Source organism: Erpetoichthys calabaricus, chromosome 10 (genome assembly GCF_900747795.2).
Source record: "Erpetoichthys calabaricus chromosome 10, fErpCal1.3, whole genome shotgun sequence".
NCBI classification, from domain to species: domain Eukaryota; kingdom Metazoa; phylum Chordata; class Cladistia; order Polypteriformes; family Polypteridae; genus Erpetoichthys; species Erpetoichthys calabaricus.
Genome location: NC_041403.2, coordinates 35,588,368 through 35,608,369, shown reverse-complemented (window position 1 = coordinate 35,608,369; position 20,002 = coordinate 35,588,368). Strand labels below are relative to the sequence as shown.

Sequence of the window (20,002 nt, the reverse complement as noted above, 5' to 3'; positions counted from 1 at the left end):
TTAATTTACATTCACTCATTTAGCACACATTTTTTATCCAAAGTGAATTACAAAAAAGGTCAACCTACTCAAGCAAGCATCCACCTGGGGGACTGTTTGAACCAAGTGTTAGAGAGCAAGGTTACAAAATTGACCATCACAAGTGAAGAGTTCTAAACAACGCAGAATAAGACGAGACTTGTTACTGTCATCTTAACTACTAAGAATCTAACATCAAAGACATAATCAATTAGAGAGACATTCACAGAACAAGCGACTCATCAAAGACGTCTTTAACATAGTCTGCAGTTCAGATGGCGGTGGGCAGCTCATTTCACTAGATGGAAGCTACAAATGAGAAGAGTCTGATAAAAGAGTCTAGTAATAATCTTCTTAAATAATATGCTACCGTGGCTGTTCGTTTGTCTGTCTAGGATTTTACATCAAAACACATTAAAAAGGCAATTAAAATGTAAGTTTTTTGTATAATATGTTGAGTATAAATCAAGAAACACTTAACTGAGACTTTACTATGCGCTGATGAGACTGGATTTGCAGGTCTGTGTTTTACTGTGAAAAAAGACACAGCTGCTTTTTGAAGCTGCACAGAGAAGATGAACCAGTTTCACTTCTAGACAAAAGGGCATGTTCTACTCTGACACTATAATGGAATCAAATCTCTTCAGACTTGATCAGAGGAGGCTGTATGGAGGCTTAGTCCAAATACTCAAAATTCTCAAAGATATCAATAAAACTGATTGAGAAGAATCTTTACAATAAAGAAGTGAATCAGAGACTTGAGGACAAGATAGATTTATCAAGATGGAATCCAGGATGCACTTGTTGAAGCAAACTTGTTTTCAAAGATCTTAAAGTATGTTCTCCATCCATCCATCCATTTTCCAACCCGCTGAATCCGAACACAGGGTCACGGGGGTCTGCTGGAGCCAATCCCAGCCAACACTGGGCACAAGGCAGGAAACAATCCTGGGCAGGGTGCCAACCCACCGCAGGACACACACAAACACACCCACACACCAAGCACACACTAGGGCCAATTTAGAATCGCCAATCCACCTAACCTGTCTTTGGACTGTGGGAGGAAACCGGAGCGCCCGGAGGAAACCCACGCAGACACGGGGAGAACATGCAAACTCCACGCAGGGAGGGCCCGGGAATCGAACCCAGGTCCCCAGATCTCCCAACTGCGAGGCAGCAGCGCTACCCACTGCGCCACCGTGCCGCCAAAGTATGTTTTATTTATTGTAAATATAATAGTAAAGCCTGCAGCTTGAAACTTCTAGAATTTGATGCAATTGTAGCCTCTACTAAAAAGAAAACAAATTTTGAAATGAGGTGTCAGAAAGGCCTTTATTGAAACAGCACAGCAGTGACACACTTCCATCATACTATTAGTTACTGTCACCTTTTAAACAGTATTTAAAAATGTAACTATGGTAAGTGCACAATCATCTGATATTTTATATATATATATATATATATATATATATATTATATACACAAACAAAACCAAGCTGAATTACAAATAAGTTAAATATAATAAATCAACATTTACTTTAATTCTTAAGTTAAACTAAAGACACTGTACAATAAGAAAATAAATTGAATGCATAAATACAGTATGCTGTGCAATTCTGAAATAATTGCAATTGTACTTTTTTTTTTTTTTAACAAAGTGCAAATAAAACATAGTTAAAAAACAATTAAATGAAGGATAATGAAGACCAGAATTAGAGAAAATGTATTACCTGTTAATCATGCTTATGTGGAATGTCATGCTGTACTCAACATATTATAATTAAAGTATTCTCAGAAAGCAGAACCTCACTTACAGAAGTTTAAACTCCTTGTTTGTTCTCCATAAACCTGATAGGAACAATTAACAACAGTAAATCTGACATAGTTACAGTATTACACTTAGAAAAATAACAACTTGATGAATTTCTGACATTATATGGTACATCATTTACTCTACAAAGAAGATATTTACTACTTATTAAATATTGATACATTACAAAACAATTTGGTTAGAGGTAATAACTTCATCAGAAATAAAAAAATACAACTAAATTCAATGATTTCTGAAGATAGTAAAACCCATGATTCTGATAGAAATATCTAGATGTTTCCTTGTGGTAGATGATTTGTGTAAGATTACCAAGGAGTCTGATATCTCATAATATGTAATGTAATGAAATGCAAATTTGACCTTCAGTTTTTAGAACTGCCTTTAGGCATCACCATTCACTGTTAATTTGATCTTAGAGCGCTCTGTAGACCTTCTTTACACGAATGAAATGCTGAGGCATAAATCTTTGTTAATAAAGCTATGGAGACTGACTTCACCAAGGCACTATGTATAATTCAATTAGTATGTGTCTAACAAGGAAATCCAAGAGGATCTACTTATTTGTAATTTAAAATCATAGCACTTCAGTGGTTTCTGGGACATAAAACCTACATGATGTTGGGCAGTATTTGTATTTCTGTGCATTCTAGTCTACATTATCAGTTGCTGACAGAAAAAAGAAGGGGATGCAATTAAAAAAAAAACCTTTAAACACGTCATTTAACCTTAATTCTTGAGTGCACCATTGACAAACAACAGCTACTGTGGACAGTGGGCAACAGGACTATAATCAGTCACAGAAGCAAGAATGCAGGTGGAAGACTGGAAGCATAATGAAATAATACAAATAGGCCCATCAGCATAAGCAGAGATAGAGAGACGCATATTGATACAGTATGTGCCTATCTGCACTTTCCCCTCTGAGAAACATGTCAGTGTCGTTATTTTGTTGGAGTCTCTGTGCTTCAGCTGCAAAAGTACTTTGCTGAAATTATTTCATGCGTTGAATGTCCACAGAGTTACAGTCCTGTCTGCAGAAGAAGACAAGAACGAAAGATCCTGTGTGTGCCACCTGCATTGTATCACTTTGTCCTTGTGTTCTCCAACAACTGTAATTGGAAGCTGTTTTGTGAGGTCCCCTAGGGAAAGAGAGGATAAAACAATGAATAAATCTTAAAAAATGACAAGATATTTACACCTCCAAATAGTATCAGCTTCCATTTATCTTAAAATCTTTTAAGCAAAACAACCAACTCCTGTTTGTTGTCAGCCTTTTGTCTAAGATGGAGTTTGTTGACTCAATCTAGAGTTTTTCAAGGCCAAGAGAGCAAAGTACTGGATTGGAGAAATATTCCAAATTAACACAGGACCATCATAAAATTGGATCTGATATTAAGATGGGTTCATGGTGGAAATAGGAAGAGGAATGCTGAATAGGCAAGGAATTATGATAGTCCGAGAGGAAAAAAAAAAAGAAAAAGAAATGGGAGTCGCATTCCAGCTGATGTAAAGAAACTAGAATTATGAAGAAACAATTAGCCAAGTCATTTCACAGACGATCTTGGGTTGTATTCAGGCCAGAGAAATATTTGAAAAATCTGATTTTCAGTAAACAATGTGTTTGAGAGATGTATAGATTTGTTTAAAGAGAATTTCAAAAATTAGAGAAGACTGAGGAAATTAGTGTCACCCTTTACTGAAAAAATGCTGCACAACTATTTTTTTTCATATTAAATTTAACCATACTTTCTGCATACTGACAACATACTGCTTACTTCAACAGAGACATCAAGTTTTGAACGGTGGTGAGATTAAAACCTGATATTACAGAATTTAGAGTAAATTGAAACATTTAGACAGAAACATGCATGCAATCAGATCACTAAGTGGAGTAGAACAGCATCAGATAATAATAATAATAATAATAATAATGCATTTTATTTATAGGGGCACTTTACATTAGCAGTAAATCTCAAAGTGCAACATAAAATGATTAAACAAAGGCAAGGCAAGATAAAAACACAGAATAAAACAACAATAATTATAGCATTCTTGTTAATATACTTTCCTAAATAGAAAAGTCTTTAGCTGTTTTTTAAAACAGCCCACGATCTGCGGTGTTCTCAGGCTCTCTGGTAGGGCATTCCAGAACCGTGGAGCAGCGACTGCAAAGGCTCGGCCACCCATTGTATGAAGTTTGGTCACAGGGGGGCAAAGGCGGTGGGTATTTGTAAAACGGAGGTTTCTTGTAGTGGATTGTAATATAAGGAGTTCTTTAAGATATTGTGGAGCATTTCCATGGATACACTGGTGACTAAACAAACAGAGTTTGTATTCAATACGGAGATGGATAAGGAGCCAATGAAGTGACCGAAGGATTGGCGAGATATGTTCATATTTCCACACCCTCATCAGGATTCTTGCAGCACTATTTTGAATTTGTTGGAGCTTTTGAAGGCTCTTGTTGGGTATCCCGATGAGGAGTGCATTACAAAAGTCCAGTCTGGATGAGACAAAGGCATGAACCAGCTTTTCAGCATCATAGAGGGAGAGGTAGGGACGGAGGTTGGCTATGTTTCGGAGATGAAGGAATGCAATTTTACAAAGGTGATGGATATGTATATCAAATGACAGATGGGAGTCTAACTTGACACCCAGATTTGTAACAGAAGGGTAGAGGGTAATAGTACGGTCAGAAAAGGAAATACAATTTACAGAGGAACGAAGTTGATGGGGGGTGCCAATTAAAAGAGCTTCAGTTTTGGTGCTGTTCAGCATGAGGAAGTTCTTGGACATACAGGCCTCAATCTCATCCAAGCAAGAGAAAAAAGTTGATGGAGGTGTAAGAGAAGTCGAATCCAGTCTCACATAGAGCTGCGTATCATCAGCATAGCAATGGAATGAAACTCCATGCTTGCGGATGATGTGACCCAGGGGTAGTATATAGATATTAAAGAGGGTTGGCCCAAGGACTGATCCTTGTGGGACTCCACAGGTGACAGTGTGGGTATGAGATTTAGCAGATACTGGTTAAGACATTGTAGAAAGTATGGCGGTGAAGGCCACATAAGATGTAACATCCAAGCATGTAGAAACTGTGACAAAATAGGCCTTAAGGCAAAAAATGTCAAGATACAGTTGAGTGGAATTTGTGTAAGGGCTGTCTTCATTTATGTAGACAATGCAGAAGAAAAGGTGGAAGACAGAAAGAAGCAAACAAAAAGAAAAGACAAAAATAATGAGCAGTACTAAGGAGAAAGAAAAATATGAAAGTTTAGTAGAAGACTGTAGCATAGATATGAATGATAAAGCACTAAATAAGAGACTTGTGCAGAATGGTCAAGTAAAGTTGGAAGGGAAATAGGAAACTGAAGGAAATACAGAAAATAAGGAGTACAATAAACAGAAAAACAAGAGATGGAAGTCAAAAAGAATGACACAGAGGTTGAAGAACGTGAGAGAATGTATGCAGAAAGGGAAAAAAATTAACAAATAAGGAGGAAAGTGGTGCAGAAGATAGATTAGATAGATACGTCCCCAGGGGGAAATTTGTTTTTTTATAGATGTTCTTTAAATAAATACATAAATGGATAGAAAAATATAAACAAACAAATAAATAATATAATAAATAAAAAAGACACTTTGGTCGGTCCACACACTACAATTACTATAAAGCAGGAAAAATTTAAGAGAAAGAAAAGTCTTGACTTGGCATTCCCCGTGAGACATAATGCAGGCGTACTGCTGTTGGTATAAAGGTGCCACAGTAGCGTTTCTTGACACACTTCTGTTGAAAGATTCATTGACTAAAAGTCCTCAGTGTTAGTGTGTCACAAAGAGGATAGCAGACATTACTCATAATGGCACTCAGTTTTGTTTTAATCCTCTCCTTTGCCACTACCTCCAGGGGGTAACAGTGCATCCTACAACTGAGCCTGCCCTTTTAATTAGTCTGTTGATTTAGTGGGCCTCACTTGAAATGATGTTACCAGTCCAGCATACCACAGCATAGAAAATCATACTGCCCATCACAGAGTTGTAGGAGATGTGAAGGATGTCACTTCTCACATTAAAGGAACAAAGTCTCCTAAGGAAAAAGAGCTTGTTCACCCCCTTCTTATATAGTTCCTCCGTATTGTGAGACCAGTCCAACTAGTCATTAATGTAGACCCCCAGGTATTTGTAGGAGTGGACTACATCCACTACATCCACTCCCTGAATAGTGACTGGACATAGAGGCTCTTTGGTGGAGCAAAAGTCAATAAACAGTTCCTTGGTTTACTGATGTTAAGTTGCAGGAAATTCTCTTAGCACCAAGAAACAAACTTCTCCACCAGACTCCAATACTCATCCCATGTTATCTCCATAAGTGCTGAATCATCTGAGAATTTCTGCAAATGACATGACCTTCTGTTATATTTAAAGTCTGAGGTGTACAGAGTTAAGAGAAAAGGAGACAGGACTGTTCCTTGTGGTGCTCCAGTGTTGCTCAAATAAAGTTAGAATGAACAGTAAAGAGGAAGAAGCATAACCAGAGAATGAATATAAAGGCTAACTTTTTGGTAGAATTATGTAGTCCTAGTTTTAGTTTTACATGAGCTATGTTAGCTTTATCTTTATATTTTTGATTCTTTCATACTCTTTAACCCTGTCCTCTGGTTGTTATTCTCTTTAGGTACTACTGAACCTAGAATGACTTTGTGCTCTTGCAGAAATTTACAGATGGTCTTTCCCTTAACATTTGTAAAGCCTCCTTCATTAACCTAACACCTCTTTCATGCTTTGATAGAAATGATTAATCAATTATTTTTAATCAAACATTGCTAAAAAGCAAGTAATGGTGTGGTTAGTCAGGACTTGGTCAATGTGGTCAATGCTGCTCTTTTTATTTTTACTCCCTTGGTAACTGGGGCTGACTGCGAGTCGTGTACCTATTTATTTGGTTCCATGCAGGCATCCTTACCTTTAACTAGGCTTGTGCTGATAGGCAATACCATCAGCAATCAATGATTAATTAACTACATTGTTGATGGACATTCCTTTGCCAACAATTTGAACAACATGATTAAACACTTGTAAATATTCTGCACACATTAGGCATATGTATCCGACTTTACACAGACAGGCTATAAGCACACTCTGCACAAACTGCATTTACACTGGAAACTTTAAATGCATCTTTAGCAGAAAGATACAAATTCAATTACTTTCCCTTGCAAATTGCAAATTAGCAATCTGACCACCTCCTCCAATCACAGCACTGAAGCACTGGTGTCATCAGTGTCATAAGTGCACATATTAGATACACCCTGTTCTGCAGCAAAGGGAGTCAAGAGAGCAATTCAGGACTCTTCCATAAAGCAAGCAGCATTTGGAAAAATTCCAGGATTACACATGGTTGTCAATAAGCATGCAAACACATAACTATTGATTTGTGAAGAAAAAAAAAATAATTGCATTATTTCACATAAAAAAAAAGTCACTGGGTGCCACTGATTATAGCAACAGTGCTGGGTATAAAGGTAGAAGCAAACACTGTGGAAAATGTGCCGATCTTTAGCATGGCTCAATCACAGAGACAATGAGAAAAGAGTGTTCTGCGTGCAGTATGGTAACAGAAGCATATTAATAAAGTATCTGTTTAGTTTTAATCCAGTTATTTGCTATAAATATTTTGAAACTGTGTCATCTAGTGGCACAGCAGCCATTGTCCACCCGGGGTATCGGATTGGGATGGATATCATTTACTTCGCGTAGGAATAAATGTGTTTTCTTAGTTTTTGCTACCACGCTGCCTTTGTTAAAACAACCAAACTAAACTTTAACCTGTTTAAAACCAGATTTATGCCTATAACTGTTATTGAATTGTTGTCACTTAATTATACCTTTATATGTCACTCAATAGCTGTCACTCAAAGACCAATGTACACAGGTGCATTTTTTTTTCTATCTTCAATATGCTACTTCATCCAAATGAGGCATTAACGTCCTGTAAAAACACTTCCAAACACTCTTTGTTTTCTTTTACCAGCATTTTATGAGTATTACTGCTGATTTCAATAATTGGCCAAAAATACTAGAAAAGTGCTCCTTGCAGGGGTTTTCTAAACTGCTTGCGGCTAAAATGCATAGGTGTCAATAGTGTCATTGAAAATAATGGGAAAAAATTATTCAAGTGGTTTAGAAACTTTCTGGTCTAAAGCTGAAACACTAGAAAAATGCTAAGGTGTGAATGGGCCCTAATACTGCAGCTGTGACAACTATAGCAAAAGTTAAGTGTTCTGCAGTCAGTCTGGTCGTGTGCACTGAATAAAGACTGGTGAGATAAATTCCTGCTTGGATTCTTGAATGACCCTATTGGTTTCCCAGTTGCCACATGTCCCGCCCCATCTAAAAGCATACTGCAGTGAGCGTTATGGTATCTTGCCACAGGTGCTGTCTGTAACACCTTATCAAGCTTTTTTGGAATAAAAAAACAACAGTGAGCCAGTGCATTTGGAAAAGGGTGTTGCCATAAAAGTTCTTCTTTTGCTCTTGTTGTAAAGGAACCGCCTCTGAGGTGTGATCCAGATGGAGTGGGTTCACAGCTGACGATCAGCAGGTACAACAGTGCAAAATGTGGAACTTGGGATGGATCATGGTGAGATTCCATGACAAAACATATGTGGGTAATGAATAATTTCGATAATAAAAAAAAGGCAAAGAAAATAAAAGGTCATTACTCTTAATCATGCAGTGTTGTTTAAAGATTACTAAAACAAAAGTAAATAAGAATGAAAAAAGAGTATTTCCAGGAATACAGCAAAAGGATTCTCTAAAAAGAAATTTGTGTGTTATGAATGACAAGATATTAATAAAAGAAGAAGAAAAAGAAGAAGAAGAAACACAAATGAAGGTAAGACCAGTGTATAACAGAAATGTAGAATATTAGAGTAACAATGGAAGAACTAGGGAGAAAAAATGAAATTTGCATTATTAAAGAAAATTAAATAATGATAACAAGTTTTGACAAAACATAGAAATACTAAGGAGACAAAGACAGATGGACATGATATAAACTATTTTGTTTGAGCATTTTACTGTTCTCTGTAAGATTAGTATTACAAAAAGGAACTGAAAAACAAAGAAACTGATCATTCCAAGAGTCAAGGTAAAGTCTCACAGAACAGAATTTTTTGTATAAAATATTTAAACTGACTGGCTGGTTTAAAATCATTATTTAAATTATATTAGAACAACAAAACTTAAAATTAGAAGTAAGATATGAACATGGTATTATAGAAAAGGGGCAGAAAAGTTTAATTAACTTTATAAAAAAAAATTTATAAAAGAACTAGGAGAAACAACAAACAGTACAAAAAGTATCTAAGTTATGTGAAGTTCTAATAATTACACTACAGTGTGGAACATGAAGGGGCTGCAAAAAGGAGGAGCAGGGAATGTGTTTGGAAAAATGTGTAGTGTGAGAACATGAACAGACAGGACAATAATACTACTTCTGATAAAACAATCTGCAAATAAAACAACAAGACAAAGTGGAATTACACAATTAAAAGGGGGAAAAATTATTCAAATAAGGACACAGTCAACAACATAATTTTATGCTTACCTTGCAAATCTGTGATCATCACTTTTGTATCGTAAGAGCCTGTCAGCAGATAGTGAGCACCAGGTGAGAACCGGACAGAGCGAACATCACTACTGTGTGGGCGATACGTCTGTACCATTCTTCCTCCTCTAATATCATACAGCATGCAGCTGGAATCTTCCTGACCTGTAGCTAGTAGACGGCCACTGGGATCTACAGCAACCGAGGCTACAGCACTACCTGTTGAAAATGTATTCATTTACTGTAAGTCTGTCCATTTTTTATTATGTATGGCTCTCAGATATAATGTATTTTTAAGAAAAGAAACGAACAATCAATCAAGTTACAGTACAAAAACGTAGTCTACATGGCCATGACACGAAAATAGATAATAGGATTCTTTTATAGAAAGTATTCTAGATTTAAACAAATTGTTACATTATCAAATTTTACTTACTATCTCTACAAAATGCAATATAGCATGACCTGTTACAAGCAGTCTTTAAATCCATTCCACAACATAATTTCCAACATGTATTAGTTATACAAACCGTAGCCTACAGTTAATAAATGTCATATAGGGTTAAGAAATACTATTTATACATTTAGCTGGACAGAATTTGCATTAAGGTTGTAAATAATTCTGTGAGTTTTTCTCCAGGTACATCATCTCAAACTAAATTAAATGGACCAGTGCAAGTGTGAGCTTAAGAATGTCTCTGTGATGAAGTGATGCTGTGACCAGAAGTAAATTCTACATTACACTCATGTGCTGCCATAATAAGTTTCAGCCCCCTGCAACCTTGAACTATATTCAATTCTGAGAATACAGGCCTGTGTTATGTAGCAAATCAAACTTAACATAAATACATGTAAAGTCTTACACACTGGAATTACAAATGTTTACGCTAGAAAGCTAAGTGCTATTACAAATATCAGTCAAATCTAGAAATCTTTCAAGACACAGAAAGTGTATAAATGTAATTTAAAAGTTAACAGAAATTTGAGTTATCTAGTGATGTACCGATTGTGACTTTCTACACTACATTGCTAAAACGTTTACTGACGCTGCTCAGTTGCAAGAATCCTAATGCACACTCCATAGGAAGATGATATATTATCTTAAACTAGAAAAAATCATGTGGAACTGTGCAGAGCTTCTTTAGAATCTGGCAAGAATTCATTAATGTTATTCTATAACACATCTGTGGGCTCCTGCCAGCATCTCTGCTTAACTCCTATTGACTAAATTGATATCAGGCATGCTACAATGGACCACTTTTTATTACTAATAACGTTCTCTGCAAGGATAAGGGTGAGATTTTTAGTGTGGTGTTTAATTACACATTTGAACTCTTTCTGTGATATTACAGATTAATTGCATGTCTGATTGAAATTATTTTTTGTTTATGTGTTTGACTGTCATATTATAACACTTCCTTTGTAAATGTTAAAAGTTAATTGAAAAAAAAATGCTGAAAGGACACTAAAACACACTACACTTCTTAAGTGAAATTAAAGTACATTTTGATTTTACTCTTTCAACAAGAAAATCTCAATGGTAATTTCCAGTCATAGTTGACAGTCCTACTGGTCACTTATAAGTATCTATCTATCTATCTATCTATCTATCTATCTAAACAGTAATTTATCAACTTTCAGTAATTCCCAAGAATTAGTATACATCAGGACTGTCAGCAAGCCTTTACGCTTGCATTTAAATATGACTGTTAATGGGATGGCAAATATAAAACAATGTAAATACGTTAAAAAAAACAGCAGTGTTTTTTTTTTTGGTAAAATACCTGATCCATGAAAAGCTGTTCCAACAACTCGGACACAGCTCGGCACTCTCAGATCCCAGAAACGGACTGTCTTGTCTTGTGAGCCAGAGGCAATCATCCATCCTCCCCAAGTGTATAATGATAAAATATGACCTGAAAAGGAAATTAATGATAATAACCTAGTGTCCCATTCAAGACCAGTGCCTTGCATAGTTTATAGTATACCAATAAACTATTCATTAACCAAATACTTTAGTAGCAATATACTTAAAATTAATGAAAATTCTAAATCAAAAAATTTAATTTAGCAAGTACATGATAAAGAAACTATAAAGATATTATAATATGAGATGCATTTATTATTATCTGTAGTTCACTATTACCAAACAAATGACAGTGGACACATGTTACGTGACATAGTATCCTAAATAGGACATGCTTTTAAGTACACTAGCTCAACAGTCAACCAAAAAAAATGTAACTGTCTAATGTTCATGTACATATTTAGAATTTCTTTTTCCTTTATTTTCAACACCCTGTGGTGCATTGGGTAATGATCACCTACTGATGAATATGTTTAAGGAGAGAATGATTATGAAGAACTTTGCCTAGCCAGTGGCTACAGGAAAAAAGCAAGCAATCCATGTGTGAGACCTCCTTGTAAGCATCAGATGCTGGTAAAATCTGGATTCGAGTAAGTGTTGCAACAACTAATAGATATTGTCAGTAAAAACTGATGAAAAAAATGTTGCTAACTAACTTGAACTTGAACAGAAAACACGCCAGAGTAATGGTGATATCTCTCTTTTGCTCACTTTGATACAATACAGCAGTATTCTTAATGTCACTTTTTACTATTTTATTTTGCAGCTTTTGCAAAGTATTCTTTTGATGACATTGACAGCGGGTATTTGATTTTGTAATATAATCAGGAAATCTTAAGTCTGCGTGGTTAGTTCATCTCACGGTTTTTGCTAACATGTAGCAGATAATATGTGCCCGGCCGTTTCTACAGAGCTGCAAACAATAACGTTACAGTAACAAACATTATCTCCTGGGCCTGGGCTTGCTACACTGTTGACTAACACTGACATTTGGCTTGTCTTGAGTATGAGTGTTTTCATGATGTTCTGTATTCCCAACTCAACTGGAAAGACAAAATCTCAATTTGAGAAACATGTAATTAATGTACTTAAACTTGCCATTAGCATACTGCCTAGAATGTCTACTGCCATACGGCAGTTACACTTGTAAATGTACCTATATTATGACTGCTTTGACAAGTGCTGACTTACCTTATAGGATAAGGTTAAATCAGCATAAAAGTAGATTTTTCTAAAAGCATGTTTCTATGATTCTTTGAAAAGTTAACAAGTAATCTATCGGCATGTATAAATTAATTGCCCTTATAAGTTTAAAGTGCTAAAGATATAACATTAGAAGCACACCTGTGTGACCACTCAGAGCATGTAAACCCTGGCCCCTCTGACAATCAGTGGTGTAGATATTACAGTCTCCAGCCCCAGCACTTATTAAAATGGCGCCTCCACTTTCTGGTCCCTCCATAAATGCTAGATCACGGATAGTGCCATCGTGCATGCTGAATTCTAGATCTGGGCCTGTGGAATTAAAGAGCAACAGATATTGGAAAGTGTATAAAGAATATGCTTAAAATTATTTAATTTCTTTTACAACACAATATCTAAAAAATGTTTAATAAGCTCCTTTGGCTGCAAACAATGTTCCTTCTCTGTTCAAGAATATGGCAACAGTATTAGCATTATTCTTGACTCAAAAATAAATGATATTGTCCAATAAACCAGATAACAGAAGATACTGCACCCATTTTACTATTAAAATATTGTACAGTCAAGTAATATGAAACCACAAAAAACTAAATTATTAAGAAAAAGAGTGGGGCATTTTTGAAAACCAGAAAGATATCACAAATAAATGTAACAACATATTGCTTTGAAAAATATGCAGATCCTTGTAAAAACTGTTACCACATAAAAAGGGGACAATTGCATTCAAAACAAATAAGAGATACTGTTGCTTCTAGTAGGATGAAATTAGGTTTCATTGCAGACTAGGCTACTTTTTCAGTAGTGTCTGAATTCTCTTCCATGTTCTTGTAATGTTATTGCCAAAGTTCAAATGCATGATGTTAAGTAGACTAGTGCTTCTAAATTTTCCCAGTGAAAATTTATGTATGTAGTGATCTATAATGGTTCAGCATTTTCTGCTAGTAACAGTAGCAGGATAACCTCTGAATTCCTTTGTCTCTAAACTAACTACCAAGTGAGTTTGAAAATGGACCCAATTAATTTACATTTAAAGGATGCTGTCTCACCAGTTGCATTGCAGGACTCTGCATTAAATGGTAATACTTTCACATATTTGTCATTTGAGCCTGTAGCTAGTAGCTGTCCACAGTGACTCCAAGCCACACAGTATATAGAACCTTTGTGGTGTTTGTTCCTTTTAAAACGCACTGCAGGCTGTTTAGGGGAACTGCTTGAACTGTGAAAATATAACAGAGAAGAATGAAATTTAAAATGTGTACATTCTGACATCTGAAACAACAGAGACAAACATACAAAGATGCTACATCAATTTCAATGTGTGTATATATATGTCTAGCCATGCTTTTACTGCTATTATCAATCAATAAAAATTACTTTTCGGTTTAACATATTAAGAGGAAAGCTTCTAATCAGTGTCATTTTGAATTGACTTACTAAATTGATGCTATGCTGTAATTCAGCTAGTTTCTCTGTAGATTTCCTTATGATACTGCTCACAATGATGAGTGCACTGTAAATAAAAAAGGCTGGACACTGCCATTTCTGCAGTCTCCATATCATGGCAATGACATGGTCTTATCCTCACAAATCACCTTGCTACTTAAAATGAAAACTTTGAAATTAAAGAGGATCTACACTTTCTACCTGGGAAGTTCAGGTATTCAATTTTTCCAAAACAGACCTTGTTATGATAAACAAGTATGTTAGATTATTATAACCAGTTCATACAGGTTATAATTTAAAAATCAACTTTGTTCTTGGGTTATCTTGCGTTACATGTTTTTCAGTCATAATAAAATTGCTATCACAACATTATTTATATAAAACACTTATAATACAATCATTTTTGCACAACGCTTTAGCCGTTCTTACCTTGGATCTAGAACCTCTGGATAGGCACACACTCGCAGCGTTTTAGAATTGGAGCCCACAGCATAAAAAGCACCACTAGGATGAAAGGCAACAGCTCGGACAGCTTGGGTGTCTTCAAGGATGTTTATGGCAACAAACTGAGTTTTAGGTTTTTCATTCTAAACAAACAAATTAGGCACAAGTTCAGAGCTATATTAAGCAGACTGCTGATTATATTGCTGATTTAAACAATAATTAGAAACACATAACAACTGAAAAAAGTTTTTTGTATTGTATTTTTTATATTATAGGATTTATATAAAAGGCTTAGCAGGTTTATGTATTTTTTTTTTAAACTTTTCCATAACTTAGGCATATATGTAGTAATTACAATTAGGCCCTATAAGCATTGAAATTCAAATTCACCAGGTTATACATGTCAGTTAAAATTGTTTAATTTTGTTACAAGGAAGTAGCTCTGAAAATTGCAATTAACAATAACTACATTGGAGTTAAAGTATTAGGACTAATGTGCATCTATACTGTAGATATCTATTGTACATCTAATACTGTACATATTGTACACTGATGAGCTATTCTCATCAGGCAGTCTTATCATGCATGTTATGAAAATGATTTTGGAAAATTTTGTAAAACATACACTGCCAGGTAAAACCATTTAAGCTCTTAACCAGGCTCCAAGTGAATTTAAGATAATATAAAATCATAGAATTTTCAAGTAAGACTGCAATGAGAAGCCTTTTGGAAGAAAAGAATCTACAAATAGGAATGTTTCTGCTGCGTCATGTAAACATGATGGTATAATATAAAATAAAATGCACTCTCTTTGGGACAAAAGAATTGGCTCATGTGACGTATGAATGTTTTTCCATCGTTTAACTCAAAATATTGTCATTGTTTAACCTAAATTACAGTCCGTTTTCTGATGTATGCATTGGTTAAGTTAGAACCATTTTTATTTCAGTTTCAAGGCATGTTGTGGTTGCTTAAAACTATCAGTTTGTAAACATGTACAATATTTGTACTTGTCTGTTCCACAATGGGTGTCACAGTGAAGTGGTTAGTGCTGCTGCATTATATCTCCATTTTCCAATATTTGAATCCCACTCGTGGCTGTCTCTTTGAGGCCTTCGTAAATTCTTCTTGTATCTGTGGTAGTTTTCCTCTCACAACTTCATTACAGTACTTTAAGTTTTGTCTCATGTCTGAAAAAAATGTGTGTTTGGTTTATTGGCCATATACCTATGTTATTGTGAACTTTGCAATAGAATAACGCTGTATTCAGAGTTCTCTCCTGTCTCGTGCCCAGTGTTGCCAATATAGGCTCTGTAACTCCAAAACCCTGAATGCCGTTACTGCAAGTTTGAGAGTGTTATGTTAATCCACAGTGTACTAGTGGTACCAAAAGCAGTCCTGCAAATGGATTTACACAGCTAGCTTGTTTGGAGTATTTATTTCAACCTCTCTAGTGGTTTTCCTTGTAGTCTGGCTTATTTAGCTAAATGTAAACACACCCATTGGACCAAAACAACTGTACCAAGACACCTTGAAAATGATTGCCTCAGTGCAGTATCAAGCAAACACTGGAATGTTTTTTGTCAGGCATGAAAGATTGACTCCACATTGGATTACAAAGTACAGGAAATACTATTCATTATGGAAAAAAATTGTGCTATACCATTTCTGCCTGTAGTTGGGCAATCTCAGCATAAAAATAAATACACAAACATACAAATTCACAATCAGATTAATCCTAACACCTAATTCATTTGATCAAGTTGCTCAAACCACATAGGGAGGTGGTGAGACACAAATGCCCTGCACAATCAACGCTCAAACCCCAAATATTAGCATACAACAGTGATGAGCAAAGGTGGGCATCCTCTCAATATGATTGCTCTTCAGGTACAATGTACACACTGGAGGCATATTATCATTGATACCATGTAATTAATGTTAATCAAATATTCCAAAGTGAACATTATTAAAAATTGTTCACAGGTATAAGTACAGTAAACATGCAATTTGATATAAACTAAATAGAGATTATAGGTTATGTTCACAGAGTAAGCTACAGGAGAGCAAATACATAACATTATATACAGTAGTGAAATGAAATTCATTAGACATACCTATTGTCTAAATGACACTGAAGCACATCATTGTATTGCTTCAGCAGAACTGGCATTCTTCTGTTAACTAGATGAAACAATTCCTTTTTGTAGAATGTAAAGCAGTGCATCACTTTCATGAATTCTTTTAGTTTTTAGATAATAGGCATTATGTTCACAGAGTTGTGTTTGGTAAACAAACCATTTCAGTATTACAAATGCAGTGGTGCACAAACACAGCTGCTGTCAACTCTATATGATGATTTCTTTCAGTGAAAAATAATTTTTGCCCAATGAAAGAGTTTAAGACATGTCCATGGAGGGTTTACTATTACTTCTGGGTTGTTTGAATGTTTGCAATTCAACCTAACTGAAGACTGAAACAAAACAACTAATCTCCTGTTCTGGCACTAAGCAAACCAACTATGAGTGTGAAAACTCTCCTGGCAAACATAATAATAAGCTTTTTGCACATTTATTACTATGAAATTGTGTAACATATACCTGTACATATAATATTTAAATTCAAAAATTAAAATATTTTGCTGTTAGCAATAGATAGATAGATAGATAGATAGATAGATAGATAGATAGATAGATAGATAGATAGATAGATAGATACTTTATTAATCCCAAGGGGAAATGCACATACTCCAGCAGCAGCAAACTGATAAAAAAACAATATTAAAGAGTGATAAAAATGCAGGTATAACAGACAGTAACTTTGTATAATGTTAACGTTTACTCCCCCCCGGGTGGAATTGAAGAGTCGCATAGCCTCACAGGTGGCGCAGTGGTAGTGCTGCTGCTTTGCAGTAAGGAGACTGTGGAAGATTGTGGGTTCACTTCCCGGTTCCTCCCTGTGTGGATAGCGCTTTGAGTACTGAGAAAAGCACTATATAAATGTAATGAATTATTATTAGTATGTAGGAGGAACGATCTCCTCAGTCTGTCAGTGGAGCAGAACATTGACAGCAGTCTGTCGCTGAAGCTGCTCCTCTGTCTGGAGATGATACTGTTCAGTGGATGCATTGGATTCTCCATGATTGACAGGAGTCTGCTCAGTGCCGTCGCTCTGCCACAGATGTCAAACTTACAATAGAGCCTGCCTTCCTCACCAGTTTGTCCAGGCGTGAGGCGTCCCTCTTCTTTATGCTGCCTCCCCAGCACACCGAAGAGGGCGCTCGCCACAACCGTCTGATAGAACATCTGCAGCATCTTATTGCAGATGTTGAAGGACGCCAGCCTTCTAAGAAAGTATAGTCAGCCAGATAATTTTTATTAATTATAGGAATTTCATCCACTTCCTCTATTAACAAGCCGTTTCACTGTTCACTAACTAGAATTTTGATTCCACTATTTATATTATTTTATAAGAGTGTCCAATACAAATTACTGAAGGAGAAATTATATTCCTCTTTTTGTACAGAAGCAAACCATTTGATTTTGTAAATATTTATAGGATTGTAACATAAGCAGTAATAAAAAGCACAATTTGACCATGACAAAGAAAATGTTAGTATCTTACCTCCTCAGCACGCAATCGTGATGGCGAGTATGTCAGACCCCCTGGCTGTGGTGGCTGAGTAACACGTTCCCTGGACAAAGGAGCTGCGTTTGCACTTAAGTAAAGAAAGGGAAATGTTCAGTTTCAATGATATTAAGATTTCACGATATGGGCAAATATTATTTCAGTAATTCAACTGATTTAACTGCTAAAACTAATATTTAAACAGATTAAATAAAATGAAAAACTCAAGAGGCAAAGCAAATGTACATATATCCTTTAAGTATTCTTTTCTACATAATATGTTTTGTAATCATCATTTTTGTTCAGTCTTTTCTGATTAATGTAAGGATAACACAATGAGCTAAGCTTACTATTAAGAAACAACAAAAAGTTTTACAGCTTAAGATAAGAGACATCTATTGTATACATAAAGATGAAATTAAAGTACAACTGGGTTTGGGTACAAACTTCAGCAGGTACAGTTGGGTGTGGGTTTGATTTTCCAGTAACCATGCAAAAAATCTGTTTAATGTAGGATTCAGGAGAGGGTCCCAGCATCCCAGTTTCAGACTGTTTCTTTTTCACGTGATTGAAATATTCATGATGATCAGTTAGGGAGTGTTATTTGTTTGACCCCCTCACTGTGGTCAAGTTTGCTGTGGAAAACCCTAACAGGAGCACATTTTTCTAGAAAACATGGTTCTAAAGATCATGCATGAATCCACCCACTCCCCAATTCTTGGAGGGGGTGTTTTTTGTGTCATTATTTCTTTTATTCCCAAAAAGATGTGACTAATGTGTAAATATTGTATTGTAACTAGGAATGAGAAAGAGTAACAAAGCAATCGAGTATTTAAATAACTATTTTGAAATACAGAAAACTGCAATATTAATATGTAAGGCATAGAAAAATACTCATGAGGTGAACCCTCCTGGCAATGGACAGAATTTGTTGCAGGAAGAAATGTGTATAGACAACATTGCTTCTCATATTACAATGTGTGATAAGCATGCCAGGGCCTATCTGCATCCCTGTTTAAAATGCCACAGGAACATCAAACAGATTAAATCTATTCATATGTATTTTCATTTCTGATCAACAGGAACCTCACTAACTCTTTCCAGCCTTTGAAACAACCAAAAAAGCACCCATAAAAGGATTTTTTTAAGTATTTATGAGACATTTGAAAGTTGACTGGCCTTCTAAGAGTGGTTTTATATAAAAAACCATCTACAAGATGTACTTTACTCTTTATTATACAATATACTGACATTTATGTTGCTGTGTTTTTGTTATTGTGTTTGTATGTTATTTAGTAATAATTAAAGAATTATACTGTTTGCTGAAAAACATGGTGGCAGTGTAATTAATGCTATTTCCTTAAAGTTTTAGGCAACAGAGGAAGTGTTTACATTTTTCTCCTTGTTCATGGGAATTTTATTCAAAAACTCTCATTTTCTCCCATATCCCACAGCCATGTATTTACGGAAAAGTTCAAAATTTAAGATTACGTCTCAGCCTCTGGCCTGCGGCAGAGTTTGGTGTGCAATTTTTATAGGAAAGTTGAACGACGGATTCTAGTCTTACATCTGACATTGCAAAGACAGTCCTCCAGTTTTTCTCCTGTAATTGACTAACTAAACTCAGAAAATGGTTATATGTCTAGAAATTGTGTGTCAGTAGTGATCTTTTAATTAACTCGCCTATATCCTGTCCCCTTTTAAATGATTCATCAAGTTCTTCCATGTGAAGCCTGAAAAACCATGAGGATTGATTGAGATCAGTTATATTAGGTAGAATGCTTAGAGGGGGCTGGGTGGTCTCATGGCCTCGGAGCCCCTGCAGATTTTTTTTTTTCTCCAGCTGCCTGGAGTTTTTTTTTTGTTTTGTTTTTTCTGTCCTCCCTGGCCATGGGACCTTTTTTCTTTCATTAACTTTTTATTCTATTGTTATTTAGTATTGCCTAATTTTAACTTTTAT

The 20,002-nt window shown here is 35.5% G+C and overlaps 1 protein-coding gene and 1 long non-coding RNA gene across 2 annotated transcripts in view; both read right to left on the bottom strand.

Annotated features, from left to right (window-relative positions):
* Positions 1 to 161: 161 nt before the first annotated feature.
* LOC127529425 (uncharacterized) lies at positions 162 to 773 on the bottom strand. Its single transcript, XR_007936109.1, has 2 exons — positions 668 to 773; positions 162 to 327 (listed from the first exon to the last, which is right to left on the bottom strand). It is a non-coding gene; the product is annotated as an uncharacterized LOC127529425 (long non-coding RNA).
* Positions 774 to 1,843: 1,070 nt separating this feature from the next.
* The window catches only part of wdr47a (WD repeat domain 47a), a 43,921-nt gene continuing 25,762 nt past the window's right edge, over positions 1,844 to 20,002 (bottom strand). The window contains 7 exon segments of the mRNA XM_028811068.2: positions 1,844 to 2,988; positions 9,459 to 9,677; positions 11,243 to 11,374; positions 12,670 to 12,840; positions 13,575 to 13,744; positions 14,401 to 14,558; positions 18,040 to 18,133. Coding sequence (XP_028666901.1) covers positions 2,846 to 2,988; positions 9,459 to 9,677; positions 11,243 to 11,374; positions 12,670 to 12,840; positions 13,575 to 13,744; positions 14,401 to 14,558; positions 18,040 to 18,133 — 1,087 coding nt within the window. The 3' untranslated portion in view covers positions 1,844 to 2,845.